The 21,060-nt window shown below is 36.4% G+C and overlaps 1 protein-coding gene across 13 annotated transcripts in view; it reads left to right on the forward strand.

The window, feature by feature from the left end:
* The window catches only part of TCF4 (transcription factor 4), a 356,514-nt gene that overhangs the window by 154,069 nt on the left and 181,385 nt on the right, over nucleotides 1–21,060 (forward strand). For all 13 annotated transcript variants that reach the window (XR_015798233.1, XM_088152601.1, XM_088152603.1 and 10 more), the window contains one exon: nucleotides 19,347–19,411. Coding sequence is in view for 11 of the 13 variants with exons in the window: in XM_088152601.1 (XP_088008727.1) it covers nucleotides 19,347–19,411 (65 nt within the window). In the remaining 2 variants the exon portion in view is untranslated. The remainder of the gene's footprint in view (nucleotides 1–19,346; nucleotides 19,412–21,060) is intronic.

Consider the following 21,060-nt stretch of genomic DNA (forward strand, 5'->3'; position numbering starts at 1 on the left):
CACATTTTAATTTTGTTTAATTTTTTAAAAATCCAAAGTATGACAAGGCTCCTAGCAAAGTCAGAGTGTTGATCTTTCAAGCTAAATATTTTCTTCACTAACTGGAAATAGCAAAAAACTCACTCCAAAAGCACTGTCTAATTATTCTTTTATGTATTATTACATTTATATCCCTTCTTTCCTCTAAGAATTCATGGTATGTAGATGGGGGTGATATGCCTTCTCTAGTTTTATCCTGATGCAGTAAGTCTGTGAGATACATCAGGATTAGGAAGAGTGAGTAGCTGAAAGTCACCAAGTTTGATCAGAGGCCGAATGGGAATTTGACTCTTTGTGTCCCTTGTCCGAGGCCAATTTCTTACATGCTACACAACGATGCACTATACTACACTGCCGTATCTCCCCATTGGGCTGCTATTGCCTCATGGAAGATTACAGTTGTCATTATTAATATTATTTAAAGAACTTTTATGGCCGCCTATCTCATATAATGGTCATATAATTAGGTAGCTCACAGCAACTGGTAAATACAAGAATAAAAACAAAACCTAAATTTATACCTGTTCCAAAGAAAGTCAGAAGTTACTTTTCTTTTTCTGTGTTTTTTCTATTCTGATGTTTCTTTTCTTTTTGATTTTTTTGTATTTTAATCTTTCTGAAATTTAATAAAATTTATTTTTAAAACATTAAAAAAAGAATAAAAACAAACCCAAACCACCCTTCCCACCAGGTGCCAGATTGTTAGCCTCCTGACTCAACCCCCATCCTAGCCCAATGCTTGGGGGAAGAACCAGACCTTCACAGGTCTAACACACACAAACACATATTTATATTAAAATAGCAGTTCTTAAACACTGGGTATGGAAAAGCAACATTGGAAAGGAGCTCTTGTCCTCCAGTCCAAGCTTGTAAGCTTCCCAAGGCCTTTATTATCTCATTTTTCAGAGTTTCCCAGGCATCTTGAACTGTTTTTCCCCCTAGGATTTACATCCATGGAATCCTTCCTATTCTTTATCTTAGTTTGTTGACGTCAGCTCTCTTAAAATTTAGAACACTAGTCTGACTTTGTTCAGTTACCGTTGCCTGCATTATGGTGAATCCTAGTATGACATGGTCACTCTCTACCAAAGTTCCTACAACTTCCACTCCCTCAACCACTTCATCCCTATTAGTAAGTATCAAGCCCGGACCTGTCTGTCTGTCTGTCTATTAAATTATATGTTGCCCACCTACCCCAGAGTTTCCTCCTCCACCTTTTGGGTGATAAAGTTGTCAGCTAGGCACGTCAGGAACCTGTTTGATCTCCCACTTGCTGCAGAGTTTGTTTCCCATTTGATGTCAGGGTAGTTAAAATCCCCAATTACTGCAGCGATGTGTTTCCTGGACACCTCAGCTAACTGATTTACAAAAGGTTCATCTATTTCCTCTGCTTGGTTGGGTGGCCTGTAGTATACATCTATAGCAATGTCATTTATTCCCTTAATATTCACCCAAATACTTTCAAGAAGGCTTTCATCCTTGGTATCATGTATTTCTGTACAGGTGTAGTAATTCTTTACATACAATGCAACTTCTCCTCCTCTTTTGTTGGGTCTTTTCATCAAATTATATCCTTCTAGTAGTATATTCCAATCATGGGTTCCATCCCACCAAGCTTCAGTAATACCAACAATATCATACCTGCCCTCGTGTAGGTAAGACTTCAAGTTCTCCCTGTTTGTTCCCCATACTTTGAGCATTAGTGTACAGGCACCTGAGCCCTTAGTAGCTGACCTTGCATTTGCTTGCTGCGTCTCCTGCTTATACCTGAGTGCCTGCTCCTTCTTACCACTTCCTTCCTCATTGTCACATTTGTTTTCTTGGGGCTTATGCTTTGGATCTTGTCCTAGTAATTGTCCTCCTTCCCCCTCCAGATTTAGTTTAAAGTCCTTTGGATGACACGAGCCAGATGTCTTCCAAACACATTCTTCCTAGTCCTTGTAAGGTGAAGCCTGTCTCTTGCCAGAAGCCCATCTTGTAGGTAGTGTAGATTGTGGTCCAGAAATCAAAGTTTTCTTGACCTCACTATCCCTTGAGCCAGCAGTTTACCTCTGAAATCTTCCGTCCCCTCATTGGATGTTGACCATCCGTTGGAAGTACAGATGAAAACACTACCTGTGCTCCTAACTCTTTTGCCTTCCTGCCTAGCTCCTCATAGTCTCTTGATATTGTTTTAGGCTCTTTTTGTTTGTATCATTTGTCCCAACATGGAGGAGGAGAAAGGGATAACAATCAGTGGGCTTGATTAGTTGGGTAAGCCTCTCTGCCACATCTTTGATCTTTGCACCTGGGAGACAACATACTGCCCTTGATAGCTTGTCTGGTCTGCAGATTGCTAATTCTGTTCCTTTGAGAAGTGAGTCACCAATCACTACCACATACCTTTTCCTCTTTGGGACACCCAGTGGACTCCTTTGTCACAGAGTGACCTACTTTTCTTCCGGTTACTGGAATACTTGATGAAGACCCTTCACCAGAAATCTTCATGTCTTTCTTCCATGGGGAGGATATGAAATTGATTGTTAAGCTTCAGTGGCAGGGATAGTCTTCTTGGTTTTTTGTTTTTTGTTTTTGGTCCTCCAAGTGACATCCTGCGATCCCTCTTCCTCTAGGGCTCCATTTTTTTCTGGTAGTTGTTTCTTCCTTGCTGTGTTCAGTTTGTAGACAGACTTCTGCCTTTTCAAGGAAATCCTCATTTTCATGGATGAATCTCAGAGTGGCTAGATGTGCCTCTAGACCTTCCACTTTCTCCTCCAGCAATCTGATCTGCAGGTATAATTGGAGTCCTCCTCAGGCAGGAATACAAACATAGCACACACCTTGCAGGTCACCATGATGCTAGCCTCTTTCTCCATGACTTTATTACTCTTGAAGGTTGTGCAGTTCCAAATAGATTTTCCAAATAGATTCTCCCTATAGACTTCCTGATTTAGATTAGATGAGCCTTGTCTTCATTGACCAGGGCTGATGTTCTTAAGTATAAAGGATGGAGAGGTAAAACTAGAAGAAGAATTAAACATCTATATCTGGAGGGTACAAAGTTAAAACATGCCAAAATTCTAATCTTGGCTATTCATTAAAAATGGGGTACAGAACTTTTTTTGGGGAGGGAATGAGACCTATACGTGACTTTTGAATGGCATGCTCAAAAATAGGTCAAATGAGAATAATGAAGGGGAATGGACCGGGACATAGTTTAAATTTACCGATTTCAGGAAAAGCTTGGCATTCTGTCATGTTAAATGCCAACCTCAGGGATTAGAATTGCCACGCTTGAGCAGGAGACTTGGCCTCAGTGAGTTTACCTTGAGTTTATTCTCAGTGACCAAGCATCAAGAGGAGAAAGGGAAAGATGTGTCTGTTTCCCTTGCCTTTTTTCTTTAAATTAATGGCCCGAAGAAGAGTACAAGTGAGTGGAAAGTAGAAGCTTTTTTGGGGGAGAAGAGGACTCACTGGAGGTATTTTGTCCAAGGCCCTAAACTTGGAATTGGCAAGTTATTCATAGCAAATGTTTCTTCTTTCCATGATACTGTTCTTAGTACACAGAGAGTCACCCCATGAGTACCCAGCTGCATAGAAGTTTATATTGTCCATCTCAAAAAAGTGGAAGGGATTATTCAGTAGTATTTTATAGTTTAGGTATGGGACAAAGAGCATGAGAATTCTGCTGAATCAGACCAAAGGAGCCTATTCGTCATTTAGAACATGGCCCTAAATATTCTGTTGTCTGTAAATAATATATAACACTAACTACTTATTATTCTTTTTTCTATCATTGAATGATTGATTTTCATATTGTAGCTAATCCATTAATTTTAGAGAGAAAGTTAAAACTACTTACACTGGATACAAATCTTCATGCATAAAAATAATAAACCTTGTGCTCTCTTTCTATCAGTATAACTCCCAGTTGAATAACTAATAACAAATAACTCACAAATACAATAACCCTCTAAAGTCTAATATCTAGTTATTTCTATACCTGTTTGATGACTGAAATTAAAGCCTCTGATGCCATTTCTCCTTAAGAGATGGCAGGGACTTGGTTTCCTTCTCTGAATCAGAGTGTAGAGTCTTTGCATCTTGATGTGGTGGGTCCAAGGATATCTCCCTTGAGAGGCCATGTCTTCTAGTCAACCCAAGGATTCCTAGGAGTACACTGTAAATCTAAATCCTACTGTAATTCAGCATAACCAGCCAAATATCTAAGGAAATCTCTAGTTAATCCTAAATATTCCTAGATAGTTTCTCTTCTGTTTTTAGGAGATAACATCAAGAAATATAAAAAGACTAGTGTTGGTAGCAGATCTGTCAGTAGGAAATCATGTGAATGGAGAACTCTATTCTACATGGTAACAGCTATAGAATTAAAGAAAATATTCTGGTGAACTATGAGCAGGTAAATCACATAGTCCTAATTGGGGATCTCTCTCTCTCTCTCTCTCTCTAATATTGGGGGGTGCATACACACACACACACACACATGCAAACACACACACATATACATAGTCTGTAGTCAAACTCCTTAATTGTGATGCATTTGCTGAGTTTTCCTCTTCCATCGTCAGCCCTGCTCTGATGCCATATGGTCTACCATGCAACATTTAACTTGTCAGATATAATGGATTGTCCTGGAAGCAGATTTTTGCTTTGAGCACTCAACTCCTTTCTTGCATTTCACTCTCAGCTCCAGGCTGCAGGATGAAGGATTGTGGTGGAAATGCAAAGAAGAGAGATACAGTTGATTCCCCTTAAGAGAGTGACCTATATGCCACAAAATTTTACCCACAAACGGAGGCATTATCCTTGTCACTGACCCTAACAGGCTGCATGTCAGAACCATTTAAATTTGTCTGGACTTAACAGATTGTGCAAATGTTTCTGAAATCAAGTGTTTAGGAATAATAAAAGCTTGTCATTTCAACTGATGCAGCAACACTGCAGCTCACAATGGCCAAGCAATGAGTATTATTTATTGTGACCTACATGTAACTTAAGATGCCTGCTTTACAAATCTTGGTGCAACCCACAGATCCCTGTTGCTGGGCCTCTTCTATTTACTTCAGTAGGGCCTTCATGAACTAATATGCACATTACTCCAGGTTTAGACAGAGTGTACTGTATATGTGTGTGTTTGTAAGTAAAAGAGAGAAAGAGAGAGACCCTGGGGTTCTCTGAGCTTGGTTGTTTTCTTGCAGACATTTCATTACCCAGTTTGGTAACATCTTCAGTGCTAGAAGGGAGTGGGGTTAGCTCTCTGTTTATATACAGTAATTCTCCCCCCCCCCACTCTTTGGTAGTTCCTTGATTAGGGTATTGTTTACTGCTTGATTGTTTGTGTGGTGTTAATCCCTGCTTAACTGGGTATTGATTGCTGGCAAGGGGGTGTTCTGGTCTTTTTGTTTCCTTTTTATTGTCTCTTTTGAATGATGTTGTTTATAAAATGTTGTTTATCTCTGTGTGCCTGGTGATGGCTGACTTGCCTGAATACCACACTTCCAGGAATTACCTCATTTTTGGATTTAGCTTGGTCTAAGATGCTGACAGTTTCCCAGTTGAAACTATGGTTGAGTCTGTCCATGTGTTGTGAGATTAAGGAGTTTTCATTGTGTCTTCTGACTGCTAGTTGGTGTTCATGGATGCGCTCTGCTAGCCTTCTGCCTGTCTGTCCTACATAGTGGCTGTTACAGTCCTTACACTGTATGTTGTAGATGACTCCTGTTTTTTCTCCTTGGGCTACTGGGTCTTTTGGTTTACTTAAGATATCTTTGGGGGAAGAGAACACAAAGGAGTAATTTGGGAAATGAAGATTGATTATAAAAAGAAAGTCTGTCCTTTGTTAAACTTTCAGTCAATCCTTAACATAATGCATTTCATTGGAATTGAAGTAAACAGGTGTCACATAAACAGAGAACTATTTTCGTGCACTTTTTCCCACAATGCACTTTACCTTGGTCTGCTTATTAGATGAAGTGAGAGTTTTCCCCATATTTTCAGAATAATTTCCATACCTGTACTAATTTGGGGGGGAGAACAGGTCTCAAGTGTAACCATCTTTTTAGCTTATGGATGCCCTCTGCTGGATAATGGTAATTCAAACCTTTTGGATGAATTAAAACATATTTCATTGTTCTTCCACATTAGAAATTTCTACTATAGCCTTTTTCATTAGCTATGTAGTATGAATTGTTATTCCTAAATGTATCATTAAAATTTGTGTTTGTCTTGTTGAGATTAAATATAAAATGTCATAAATTTTGTAATGCATATAATTTTTTTTGCCTTACAGAAGTTCAGTTTACCTAGGTATGACAACAAATGAAATGCCAACTTTAAGGAAACTTCATTATTTGGGTATTCTAATGATTAGATTTCTTGTAATAAATGGTTTTAAGGTACAGAGAGTGGCATTCCAGTGCTGAAAGCTTTGAATCATCACTAGGCTTCTGTACAGTTTTAGACATTAACTGAATGTCTATAGCAGTGTTGTCCAAACTTGGCCACTTTAAGATGCTGGCTGGGGAATTCTGGGAGTTGAAGTCCACTCATCTTAAAGTGGCCAAGTTTGGACAACATTGGTCTATAGTAATAGGCCAACATTAGCTTATCTCTGAATATACTTAAAAAGTCACCACAATGATGGGGTGCCCTGTTACACAAAGAAAGTAAAATGTGAATAGGACTGATAGGATAAGTAATGATTCCTAAAATAATTGTGAAAGAAATATTTTAGGCAAAATAAAAACAAAATATAATATGGTTCATTTCCTTTGAAATGTCAGTGTTCCAACAGGTCAGTCATTGTAACTTATTTCTTGTATTCATCTCCTCTCATCCCATATACATACAAAAACCTTATTGTATATAATCACATCTAGGAAAAAGGAGATGCTGTCTCAAGTTTTGTTCTATTTTGCTTTTACAGTTTAAAACTTCTGGTGATTCTAGTGATTTTCTAGTTGGTGGCTTCAACAACTAGCCTGAACGACCCAGTGAAAGATTGTATGGGTGGGCAGAAGGACTGGATATTTGGGGTATAATCTGTTCTTCAATGAGAAGGCTAATCATCATGGAAAAGCTTCCTGAAAGACAGTTTCACCATCACTACTGGTTTTACACTGCAATAATTGAAGTGTTGACAATGTCCTAGTATCTATCCTAGTGTCTCAGCACAATTAGGCTGTTAATGAAAACCAGCTCAGATGGTGGTCCCTAGAATCCTTTGCAACAAACAGAGGCTCACACTTCATTTGCAGATGAGTTGATATGGAAAGCACTCCTTGAATATCAGTTTGAACATCACTGGTTGTGTTCATACAACACACTGAGATATGGTTACCATGGTTTACTAAGTAAACTTAAATTTGCTGTATTCACACAACACACTAAGCTGCAAACCAGCAAGCAGCATTATGGCTTACTGTGCTTTGTGATCCCAACCCCGACATAATGTCACTAGTGCCAGCTAACTTTGTCATGAATTTCTTAGAGAAAATGAGTTCACACATGCAAACTTTGTGCATTTGTAGTCATAACTCTTCAACTGAGGTAAGCAGCGAAGCCTCTTATTGATAGAAGGATCTGTTAATAAGAGAAAACTGGCCTGCCATAGCATAGTGATTAAGAAAATGAGGCAGAAAAATCTATCAGTGAAGTTTAAACTGTGGACTGATTCCTTTCAGTAAATCATCCCTTCTTAGTACCACCATTTGTAACATGGAAGTAAAAAAGACATGCCGGTTGCCAAGTGCCCAAATTTGATAACATGACTGTGGGGATGCTGCAATGATCATAAGTGTGAGGACAAGTCATAAGTCGCTTTTTTCAGTGCCGTTGTAACTTCAAACAGTCATTAAACAAGTGGTCATAAGTCGAGGACTACCTGTATCTGACCAGGACACAGGCAGTGCTTCCTGACATCATCCATATGAATATAAGTAGATGATGATGATGATGATGATGATGATGATAGAATCATAGAAGCAGTGCTAGTCATCAGTGCCACTGAGAACTAGGTAGAAGTATAATGCGACAATTGGTAAACGGAAAACTCTGATGATTGAGATGGTCTTCCTCAACCTGTTTTTTTTTTTTTAAAACCAAGAAATTCAGTCTATATCAACTTTTCTTCATAAGGAAGATACTTTAACAGTTTGGCTATAATAATTAAAGTAAGGTGACCAGGACTATGTTGACCATAACAGTATTGTACAGAAATATTTACAAGGGCATTTGTATATTGCTTTAATTTATTTCAGTCTCTTTCTTACCAGTTTCTGCCTTGGCTCATGCATTTTTGGCACTGCTGGTACGGTTTTGCTAAATTAACTACCATAAACGTCAGATTTTTTTTTCCTGGTTTGTTTGTCAGCGTAGGTTAAATCTATATGGTACAGATTACACAAAGTACAGATGATTTGCATAGAGAACAGATTACATGAAGTTGGGACTTTTCTAAATTTAATCTACTTTCATATATGTTGAGTATTAGTCACTTTTTTCCATTTATATTTTCATGAGCGCGTGAAGGTGACTTCTACCTAGTTAGATGGTTAGTCCATCAAGCATGTCATTGTCAGCAGTCCTTTAATGGCTAGTGCTGTGGTGTGGCCCTGGCAAACAGCAGGAGCTACATTGGTTGACATTGTGTCTCCAGGTGCAATTCATGGTGCAGGTTGCTATCTTTATAGCTATATGAGGCTTAAGATGGCTGGTCGGGTGAGGGGTTGTCCCCCCCCCCCAGCATCTTACAGGCTTTTTAGGGCTAAATTATAGGAGGTTTTTAGGCCATTTTTAATATATGTTTTTTAACTATTTATAGATTATGTCCATGTCTGGAGAGTCCTGTGTTTTTTCTTCTTTTTTATTATTGTGAGCCGCCCAGAGTCACCCATTGGGGGAGATGGGCGGCATACGAATTTGAAAATAAATTAAATTTTTTTTTTAAAAAGGCCTGGTTATCTCAGGGACTGTCTTTTGAAGAGAGATTCTGCCCACCTGATCTGCATAGCCACCCCACCTCCCTGAGGTGAAACAGGAATGGCTTGATAGCAAGAACCAAGCTAAAAGTGTGTTTAATTATTGTACACCGCCCAGAGTTGCTTTGTGTGAGATGGGCGGCTATATAAATGTAATAAAGAAAATAAAGAAATAAATAGCAATGCTCTGTGGTAGCTACTGTCCTGGAAACAGCCTGGCACAGTGGGCATGGCTGTCACTCTCATGGGCTTCTAGAGGTGGGTAAAAAACTGGCTTTGGTGGGTCACTGGAGCCTATATTGGCTGTATTAGTTTTAATGACTTTGTATTACAACAGTTATTTTATATGTTACTCATATCTGTAAATCACCAAGAATCAACTAGGATTAAGGCAGAGGATGAATCATATAAATAAATAAGTAAATGCCTCAAGCAAAAGTATGGCATAAAAAACTGAGCCTGGAAAATTGGTATTATTTTTAGGGTGGTGGGTCAGAACAGGGATTTCCCTTAATAGAGCATTCATCTAGCAACGTCAAGATAGAATTTACAAATTGATTGTTGGAGACATTTTGCTCGCTCTTGTGTTTTGCTAAAAATTTAGAGAGAGGAAGGTGTGATAATTATCGTTCCCAATGTAGTCCCTTTCCAACTAAAATCCTTGAATTGCTTTTTAGATCAGCTTTAGAATTAATCTAATTTAGTATTTCTCAATTTATTTCCTTTATATTTGTTCTCTCATATTTTTTAGATTTAGCACCTAACCAACTTTGTTGATGTCCCCTCCCCGCCCCCCCCCAAAAAAGTGAAGCAGGGTTGGACATCTTTTCTCCATCTACATCCTGGAGACTACCTAGGGCTGTAAACTACAAAGGGAAATGTATCTATCTATTGATCTATCGCTCTATCACTCTGTCTCCCAGAGGACTACTTCTAAGCAAACCACTTCTATCCTGTTGCCAGATGTGTTCATTTTTTTTTAAATGGAGGAAAACATGGCCATACACATTTTTATGAAATGCCCACAAAAAATGTATGAAGACTACTGTTTCCCAGTGTTTTTTATCCTTATATTTGGAGTTAGTATCTATTGGCTAACTATCAGGGCTATGTTTTTGTCTACTATATACCTCTAGGGATTTGTCTTACCCTTTTAAACCATGTAAGTTTATTGGCCCAATTTAATTCTGTTGCTTCTATAGTCTCTGAGATCAATTTCTTTAAATGTTGTCTAAAATCTCAGGTTTCCAGCCTTTTGTAAATAGTAACAACATTAACTTGTTGTACTGCTACCTCCAAACAAATAATGGGTTGCTTTTTTATTGAGTAGGGACAAGAACTGTTAAATTTGGAATTTGTCCAAAAGATGGTTGGAGGAGTTATTAAATGGAGACAGATATGATGGACAGACCCAAAGCATGGTCAGTGAATGAAGTAGGAGTTTAAAAGTCTGCTTCCAATAACTCATTATATGTACCTACATCTGGAACCAATCCAGTTTTTTTAATATTATTATTATTAATATGATTTCAGAATAATACATGCACATTTACTTTTCTTGAATTTGGCATAACTTTTTAAAAATAAAAATAAATTTCTTGTACTAAGTGATACTTTTTTCTCCTGAAAATAAGTTGAGATAAATGATTGTCAAAGCATCATCTACAGGCAGAAGGGCATGGTTGTTTTTAAAAATACACCTACAACCCTGCCACAATTAAAAATAGCTGAAATTTCTTGCTTAGTAGCTGAAATCTCATGCAAGATCTTGACATTATCAAATGAGATCTTTGAGGTCAAAATTAGTGAATCTCATGATACTTACTCTTCATGTGAGATGTCCAACAAGGGGAGAGTGTCTTTGAATTTTTTCCAATTTCTGAGATGAGTAATCCAATGGAGGGTCTGAGATACATGTTTTTCACTGAAATATTGTTCCTGCCAAACACTTCTAATTTGTCTCTCTATTATTCTGTCCCTATATTTGCCATTGACAGGAACTAGTTCAACATAAATTTTAAAAATCCCACCTGTTTACCAGCATGTTCTAATGGATGGTAATCGCCCAAAGTTAATGTTTTCTTCAATTCTTAGATATAGATATACATTATTCTGTATTTATTTTTCTGTAGATTTTTAAAATCAATATTTTAATGTTTCAGATTGAGATATCTTAAAAACATACCTGTACAAACTTATTATTATAAAAGAAGCATTTAAAATTGATAGAAAATGGAGAAGGGATACATAAAGACCATTTGCTTTAAGTTGTTTGTATAAGAACTGGTATATAGTTCTTCATATGTAAGACCATCTGGGTAAACTGAGATTAATTTGCATAAAATAAGCAGTTCCTATGAGACAAACAAATTTAGAGATCTATCACAGAGGTAATAAGATTTATTTAACCTATGAAATATTATTGCTTCAAAGGCCATTGGAAAGCAACATATTTTTTAGAAAAAATGTTAATTGAATTACAAGACCAGGTTACATTTGTATTCTCAGTTCCTGTATCTGCTACATAAATCAGTATTTCCTGTCTGGTGTATTAAGAAATGTTTGCCGACTATTTATTTTAAGAATGAGTAGAATATAGCGTAAGGCCGTAATTTCTAGACAAATTAGTGTCTCAGGCAGCAAATACATACTCTATAAAAGTTAAGTGTGGCGGCTGTACGGTATACCTGATTTGTCAAAGCTGAAAAATATTTCTTGAACCCATCATCAAAGAGTTAGATGCAAATTCACTATAAGCTTTTATATATCAGATTTTTAGGAGATGACTGCTGGCTTAGGTGCATTCGATTTTAAGATTTTTTTCAGCTTCATCATTGTATTGGTCCTATGGAGATAACATCCAAATTGTAAGTGCTAAAGTAATTTATTAATATCCTCCTAGGACAGCAGGTGCATAACTGTGTTTTCATGTCAATAAATAATACTTTCCTAAGCATGTAATAAGTAAAATAAGATAAATATTGCAGAGTGGGTTGAATGATACATTTGTAGAAGTTACATATTGAAATAAAGTGCAAATCATAATTCTAACACATATATTACAACATTGCCATTTATTCAGAACCTTAATAAAAAGTATCAATTTTGTGTCTGCATTGGTTGGGCCTCTGATTGGCCCTTTCTGCCTGATCCATAATATCCCTTCTTATTCCCTCCATTTTTTAAACCCTATTTTTATTAATGTGTTAAATAGCCTTTATAAACTGGGAGCTCAACAGCATTATTCTAGTATTTGTTCTGTTTTTTTTTTTTTTTTGCTTTTTAAAGAGCACTGATTTGGAGGGAACAAAACATCATTGGTAGAGAGTTGAATAAGTTACACAAATTATTGGACAAGCAGTGTGCTGCTTCAGATTTGCATATACAAACTATCCAGCAACAGCAGAGGTCAATGGTACTGTGGGTCTAAACATTGGTTTATTTTCATTGATACCAGTTTCTGTGGCTGATGTGTACCAGAATGCAAGCTGGAGTAAAACAGCCTCAAAAATGAAGCATCAACCAATATTGAGGTTTTGCACAATGTTCATTTATGCCACATATGCTGTTCTGGCTAAGCCCTCAGTCAGCTATTTAAGCTAACAGAATCAACACAAGAGTTTGCAAAGTCCCCTTGCAATTTGTAGGTGTCAGGAACATTGAATCAGCCTGACACCAAAAACTGTCCATCTGGAAACATCTTTACATTAAATGCAGCTTGAAGCTTTGCTTTGTCTTTATCTTCTGATATGGTGTGTTAAACTGTATAATCTCCTGTTGTAATAGCACATTACAATGGCAACATAATACCTCTTTAGGAACAATCCATCTTTATATATGTCGGTGTATACATTAAAGTTTTTCATGTTTTGAAAATAATATCCATCTGCCTTTTGCTGTATCTCTGGGGCATATCAGTTTCTTAGACCCCTTAGACCATCTTATACATAAGGTTGTTGGTCTGTCTATTGATCTGAAATGCTAAAGCAATGGCTCGATTTGGATATCACAACATTTGATCTGGGCAATGGCTCATGTTCTCTTGCTTTCATTTTTTTTATTTTTTTGCTGTCCTAACAATGGTTTGCTGTAGTATTTGAACTGAATAGGTTGTGTTAAAACCAAATATGTCATAGTTTGTAAATCCATTTCACATCAAGGTGTCAAAACCTGGCTTTGAGACAGTTTCTGGTTACAGTAGTATTAAACAATGCTTCCCATTTAGTTATGCTATGGTTAGAGCACAGACAAAAGTAAAGAAATCGGAACAAAAGAAGAGGGAGAGTGTTTGGGGTTTTTTTGCACATTTTCAGTTTTCTCAACCACAGTTGAAAGATCACTCTTTTGCTTTTGCTTTTGCTTTTGCTTTTGCTTTTGCTTTTCTTTTCTTTTCTTTTCTTTTCTTTTCTTTTCTTTTCTTTTCTTTTCTTTTCTTTTCTTTTCTTTTTTAATAATAACTAAGTTGAGCCAGTGTTAGGGTAACATTTTCTTCTGTGTTTAGTAGTTTCTATGTCTATGCTGAATATTATACTTCTTTGATATCCAGCTTCATTTTATGTCAGTAAACTAGAAATTTGGGGCAAATTTATATTATTATAAAATGCCAGGAAGAATCCTTTGGGGTTAGTCTTTGATCCTTTTGTGCATCACACTTCATGAATGTCTAGTACTGAACATTTAAGCTTCAGTCGAATACTTCAAAAGGATTCATAAGAATAGAATATCTTCCAAGTTATGGTTTATTTCAATGTCATAGAAGAAATGCTATTTGCTTTCCTTTCAAACAAATGAGGATTCCCCCTAATGCCATGAAGCTGGACATACACTTCACAACTGTTAGATTATGTTTCATTAATGAAAATCACAATGGTTATGTTTACATAACCCATTTAACCAGGTCAAATAAAACTTACTATGTGCATTCAAGCAACGTACTAAGATTGATTAGTGTTAACCTTGGTTAAGTTGGGTGGGTGGTTATTTATTTGTAATGTCTTAGTCTGTAGTGCAAACCTAGCTATTTGGTTAATTTCCAGTGAACTACATAGATCCATGTTGCATGAATACAATCAACGTGCTTGCATTTCTGTTACTGTATGCCATTTATTGCCAGAAATAGACTAGGAGAGCCATAACAGGATATGATTTCTTTAAACAATGGAGCAGAATTGTGCATGAGCAGTTTATGTATGTGGTTATCTAAATAAAATTCTGTAGAACCACTGGAGAGCTATGAATGAATGAATGAATGAATGAATGAATGAATGAATGAATGGTGTGTGTGTGTGGTGTATCTATCTCTCTATATGTCTCAATATATTGTTTACCCCTGAGGAAGTCAGATAGGAATAGAAGTGGAAATAATAAATCTAAACTGCTTGCTAAAGACATTCCAGCCATCCTATAGACAGCTGTATCTGTATAGACCCTTGTTATCTGAAACTTGTAATTGGGATTGCCTGATAAGTAGCATATGAAGACAAGATTGTCTCATTTTCCAAGCATAAGTCTCCCATGTACACTACGATAGGCATTCCAGTCTGTGAAGATATTGATATTGAAGAGAAATGTGACACTTTCTATCTCTTCCCCACGAATTTCTTTTCTTTTTTCCAGTGTCTGGTAATTTAAAATTACAGAATGAATAATCCCTTGCAGTGAAATAGGCAATTCAGTCCGGAGAGAAGCAGTCCCAGGACTATGAAACTAGGAATGTGAATATAAAGTGTTTCTCAACCATCTGAAGTCAAACTATGTTTGAAGATATTTGTCACTGTGCCTCTTGAATCCAACTCTCAGAAAAGTTAAAATACGAGAGTATCATGAACTTGGAAGCCAAATGTCCACTGGTAGAGCAAAGACAAGCTGACATTTCTGTCAGAACAAAAGGGAAAAAAAGTTATGTCAGAGTTAGAGGACTTGAATTTTCAGCTTAATTCAGTTAATTTTTCAGAGGACATTACAGAGGAGCAACCGGCTTCTTCATAGACTGATTGGAAATCCCACAGTGCTTTTGTGGTCCCCCCCCCCTTTATTTCTTTTTCTGATTTTGATTACAGTTAATCTGAGATGCTTGGAAATGCATAGTAAGCAACTGAGTTTAGAGGAGATTCTTTTTTTTATTTCTTGGGTGTTTATTGAGTGTCTGCATGTGTAGTATGCCTTGGAGAAAAGCCTTGGCAATTTATTCTGTTTTTCTTTGTATGTATTTTGGCTGACGTGTATTCTGTCTGTTTAATTATTTAAAAAGGTATTAGTATAATTAATAATGTATTTCCTTTGAATTACTCTCAGGGATGCCACTTTGTCTAATAGTAAGCCATTGTTGTGGGTCATCTTCTCTTTAAGTTTTATTTTGACTCTTGCAACATAGTTAAATAAAGATAGATCTTTTGTATTAGCAATCAGTGCAATATTGGTCTTAGCGATGGAGAAACTAACCAGATACACAACAAGATTTCAGTACCCTTTTCCTGGTTTATATGCAAATTATTAACTGGTACATTTAGGGTTTGGTTTTTTTAAAAAATATGGACAGCAATACTCCATGCAGTAAAAGACTTGAGCGATTAATGCTACCCTTATGCCTCTTTTGAGTAGTCGTAGCCATGGGGCTTGGCACTGGCACTGTTGACTTTGTGCCAAAAAATATCCGCAGCGGCTGCCGCATTCTGGTACAAGAGGGTTGTCTCGAAAATTCCGCAGTGAATGTGTTGAGTTTCTACATTGTTGTAGATTCTTTAAAAACCGAACCTTCACGCACAGTCCCTTTAAAAATGAACAATAATTTATACCACCCCAGTCCACGCATTCACGTTTGCTGTCTTCCTGTAATACCTGAGAACGATGGACATTGCAAAGTAAGTATAAAAATTCCAAGTGAGCTAATTTTGTTTTTTGTTAAATTCATGCACACAGATAGTTACTTAAAGAGCCCCCACCAGAATATTATTAACCCTCTTTCAAATTTTATTATCTGAAGCAAATGTGCCAATGAATTTCAAGCAGGAAATCAACATAGAGTGTAGCTGATTTTAAATGGATTTTTTTCCCCTCCAGAGATTTTTTCCCCCTCCATGAATGAAATGACATCTACAAAAAAAAGTCAGTTTGTTTCATAATGACAATTGATAGCGCATACGTACGAACACGTGCACACACCCATCCACACATACATGCATGTCCCTGAAGAGTTTCACGTAAATTTGGTTATTCTGTTCTTAACTGGAAGGAAAGACACGTTTCTGGTTGGATTTGGGAACAAAAATAAAGATGTAATAAAAGTTAAAGGCTTACACTCTCAGGATGAAATATGTTCATTCCTGATCTCCAAAGCTATCTGTCTGGTAGTAAAAATGGATGCTACAGATGAAATCTTTACAAGGAGCATAATCCTTAAAAAAATGAAGTCAATCTCCTGCTGGTTGCTGTGTCTCTTTGGTACCTCACAGGCTTCGACGGAGTCCTGGACGAGTGCCCATTGATGTCATGGAAACACTCAAATTACTGAGAATGATTCATGTCTGTGCTGTTCTCTCATCCTCCCCCACACAAATAGAAGTAGATTTTTAACCCTGACAACTTGTAATTTGCAGTGCGTTTTATTTTTGCATCTAGATAAATATTTTTTAACAACCGAAATTAAAATGAGACAGTTTGTATCTGATACGATAGTAAGGAGGAGGAGGGAGGAGGACAGGTATTCACACAGTAAATGAAATTCATTTGCCCGGTTCTTTATTCAGTAGGTTGGATTTGTTAGTTTTATTCACCCAACTCCTCATTAAAATGCATTTTTGCCTGGTAGAGTTTGAGGAACCTCACCTTGTAGGTGTGATATGAAGTAAAACCTGTATTGTTCCTTTCCTGTTCAGGACATTTTTCCTGTTTCATGTCTCATCGCTGGTCAAAAATGTAAGATCTGAATTGTTCATGGACCTCTTTTTTCCCCCTACATTAACTCACAGTGTACTAAAGCTCAAGTGAATTCAGTGTTTCTACTTTCCTATCTGTATTTTTCATTACTCTTAGAAAAAAATTCTTTTTATGAACTCACAAAAAATATGTGTAGCATTTTATATCCCTGGGCATGTAGATAAATTCAACTTGTAGTATTTTGTTTTGTGTTCTGTTATGACAGACAATTTTAAGAGCAGGTGGAAATATCCATTTTTTTTTTCTGTCTGAAAGCTAAATCCAAAATGACAAGTCAAATAAAAGTAGAGTTATAATTGTATATTAATGTTATTGACATATATTTCCATGGGGCTGAATATAAAAGATTTACTGCCAGCACAAGTGCCATATTTTTAAAGAAGAAAGTAAAACTGAAAGGAAGTAGAATTTCATATAATATTGTTAATAGATCCGTAGATGGCACTTTGAAATCATGTAGAATATACACAATATTATGGTATGAATTCACATCATAGTCATTATTTTAACTGAATCCAGACTTTAGGGGACAAAACATTAAATAAAGCCTTATGTGCATTTAATCAAATAATTTAAAAAAATTTTAGTTCAACACTTTTTAAGGAAACAACAGTGCAGTTTATTTAACTATTCTATATTAAATTAAAAATGTGAATCTTTTTTTTTTCCTTACAGCTTGTATTTCAAAGATAACCAGACTGAGTATAATATTCTGTAATAAAATAACATCCTTTAAAGTAAAGGTGGTTTTGCAAAGTATGTGATAGTAATTAAATGATTCATTTACAGGGGTAATGTACTGTACTATATATAGCCAGTTATTGCAATTTATTATATGCTTGATTGCAAAAACAACCTGAACTTTGCATTATATTAGATCTCTGCACCCAAGGGTCATTATGGTTGTCCACCAAAATATATGGGGAGGGGTACATTGTGGTAGATAGCCAATAATTATTTCTTCTCTCTGTGCTAGGCTATTGAATCTTATCTCTGCTCATCTTAGGTGCTCCTAATAATTGAAAATTATTCCAGCTTAATATTTCACTTCCTCACCGCAGTTGGAATGATTTTATTAAATTTCATGCCAGAATTTTATTAATTTTCATGTCAGGACCTACCGTAGATCTTTGCTGACCTTATGGAACAAGGCTTCTAACTTTTCATGTTTTTCCCCAAATTCCTTCTTTGGTTTACTAACGACCATCTTAATATATGAAATCCAGTCCTCTGTTCTTTTCATCAGAGTTACAACTTCCGTATCCAACGATATCATGTTGACATTTTAAAGAAAAATTTAGGAGCATGCAAGAAAATCAAATAAGATACAAGAATTGGCATGAAATATCACAGCCTATTTGTGTCTCCTGCAATTCTGAGAAAGTTGAAACATTATTAGGGAGTGATATATTTTAATATAAAATACGCTTTCTGGAGTGTAACTGCAGTGATCAGGTCATTCAGTGGGGAATTCAACTAGGAAAGAGAGTGAAAAATCAGACTTGTGAAAGGTTTTTTTGCTAGATTTACCATCTGGAGCTTCTGATTGATTACCTCTGACCCCACTGGTGACTGCAGTGTAATCAATGAGAATTATTATGGTCAGGTCACGACATGGATAACCTTCCTGCTGTGCTCATAAAAATACATTTACACAGTTTTTAGGGATAGGAAAGAAAAGGAAAAGAGAGATTCTGTTTTCTCCCTTAAAAATAATTGTCCCACATAGATTTTCTGGAAGTTTGAATGGCATTTCAAATTAGAAATGTAATAATCCCGGACAATGAAGATGCTTTAAACCAGAGAGCATTAGGAGCTCTATTGCACAGGTCTATGGAAGAACAATTGTCAAGAACAGTATGACATTGGGTATTCACAAAGGGGGACAGGTTGAGCAAAAAGATGCAGCTTTATAATGGGGTTGCCCCTTGTTTTTGTTTTGAGGTATAAGCAGCCATGAAGCTTCTCTCCCTGACCCAATCATTGGTTTCAGGCTACACTATTTGGAGGATTTCACCCATTGTGTGTGATGAATAGAACCATAAAGTTCCAGAGTTTCAAAAGAGGGAGAAAGCTCCCATTTGAGGAAATCTGATTTTCTTCTGTGGTTAGAAAATTATGATACTGAGATGAGGAACATGTGCCATTCTTCTGTGGTGATGTGGATTCAAAATTTATTTACGGTCCAAGACCAAACACAGTGGTGATGTGATGTTTCCTTACTATAGAAAATGGCTTTGAAGATAAGGGGTTTTGATAAAATGGATTATGGACATCCACTATAATGCAATAAATATCACTATTCTATGCAGATTAATTAATTACATAATATATTCTTTAACTATATAATCAGATAACACTTTCTCTCTCTCTCTCTCTCTCTCTGTGAAATAGGTAAAACAGAAAGGGGCTCTTATTCATCATACGGGCGAGACTCAAACCTTCAAGGTTGCCATCAGGTAAGAGTTAATAGATGGTATGAGATAATATGTGATCCCGTGTTTACGTACTATCCATCTTTCTGAGATACATCATGTATTTTCAAAGAATCTTTAAGAAAAATTCAATAGTGTTTGAAACATTAAATTGTTTTTCCCCTACTTTGTGGCTTTCTGTTGGTAACTAGGTTGATTTTCTAGTATACTCTTAGTAAACTATTTATCAATCTCATTCAAAAGATTACACTATTGTTCCATAATGACAATTCCAGGATAATAGTTCAACTTAAGAAATTGTCAGAGTTTGTGGGAGGCACCAATGGAGTATTTGTAAGCCATACTGCCTTTGGATGGCTATAGCAATAAATTATAATTTTCATAGAGTCTGTATGATGTTGTGTGAAAACAGGGTTGTATTGAGAGATAAAAATGTCTGTGAAAATATGATTTGTTGTCTCTTTTTGTTTCTGAATTGTTTTTGGCTGGAAGTCAAGGCCAGCAGGCTAACAGAAAAATCGTCTCAAGGGAAGCATGTGTGAGCTAGAAAAATAAGAGTATTTTAATTAAATAATAAAATGCCAATGTAATACAAAGGTATAGCATGTGTGCATTTGTGTCGCTATATAGTTTGCATTTGCATACTTTTAAACCTCCAGAGAGAGTACCTTCATCTAAAATTGCTATCAGTAACCAAATGTTAAGCTGCTTGGCAAGATTAAAAAAAAAATACTGCAATTCAGTTTTGCTATTTTCTCGGAATGTTTTATTTTCCTTCCTTCTCTCTCCCTTCCTTACTAGTTTTCTAGAACAGTTATTGTTTGTGTTTTGATTACTTCTTTCAGCCCAAAAGGGATAGCTGCTTACTTTGAGAGACATTATCCCTTTTTATATTCAAATTTTATATATTTTTAAGCAAGAAGAGCCATGTTGTTTCTGATTTTTCCTTCCTAATTTATCTTGACCGTAACTTTCTTAGCAGTATAGAGAAACAATGTGGGATTTTGAAACGGAATGGGGTAGGTGGGTTCATCTACTTTGCTTAATTAAGCATAGAAAAATATAAACAGTCCAAGTAATTAAATAGAACCTTGCCTTGAAAAGTACACATACTTAGTATTAATATATCCTTAGAGCTGGCATTCCACTGCCTTCGTGCATCTGTTCATTTTTTTCAAGTTTTGATTCTCCAGCCTACTCAGATATGCCATCAATTCTATCCAGATCGGCAGCAAGACATTTGTGGAAATGAGACATGAGACTGGCTTGGTCAAGAACTATGGACTGCATGTGTTATCAAGTGTAATTCATCCCTCTTTTCTGAAAGGAATTGCACAGGAAAGGAAACTTACAGCTATCCCAGAGCAATGGAAACATCTTTGGAATGTGCCTGCAAATGCTTGGAGCAGATAGCATTGATAGCGAACAACTTAATGCTGTGCCTTTAGTGTAAAGCTTTCAATTCCTGTGAAAGGCTTGCTCTGTTGTATCTGGTTTCTGAGGGTCAAAAGAAAGGAGAAGAAGTTTGGTGACATGCTTCCTTTTTGCAGGTAGAACAAACTGCAATTTTGGGGGAGCTGTTTTTGTGATTGGCTGTGATTTTGGACTGTTTGGTTGTAGTTAATGGTCATTTCTACAGCTTGTTCTCTCTCTCTCTCTCTCTCTTTTCCTTC

The sequence above is a fragment of the Python bivittatus genome, unplaced genomic scaffold (assembly GCF_059951505.1).
Source record: "Python bivittatus isolate LINGU-HERP-01145 unplaced genomic scaffold, Pbiv_v1 ctg000570_np1212, whole genome shotgun sequence".
Lineage (NCBI taxonomy): Eukaryota > Metazoa > Chordata > Lepidosauria > Squamata > Pythonidae > Python > Python bivittatus.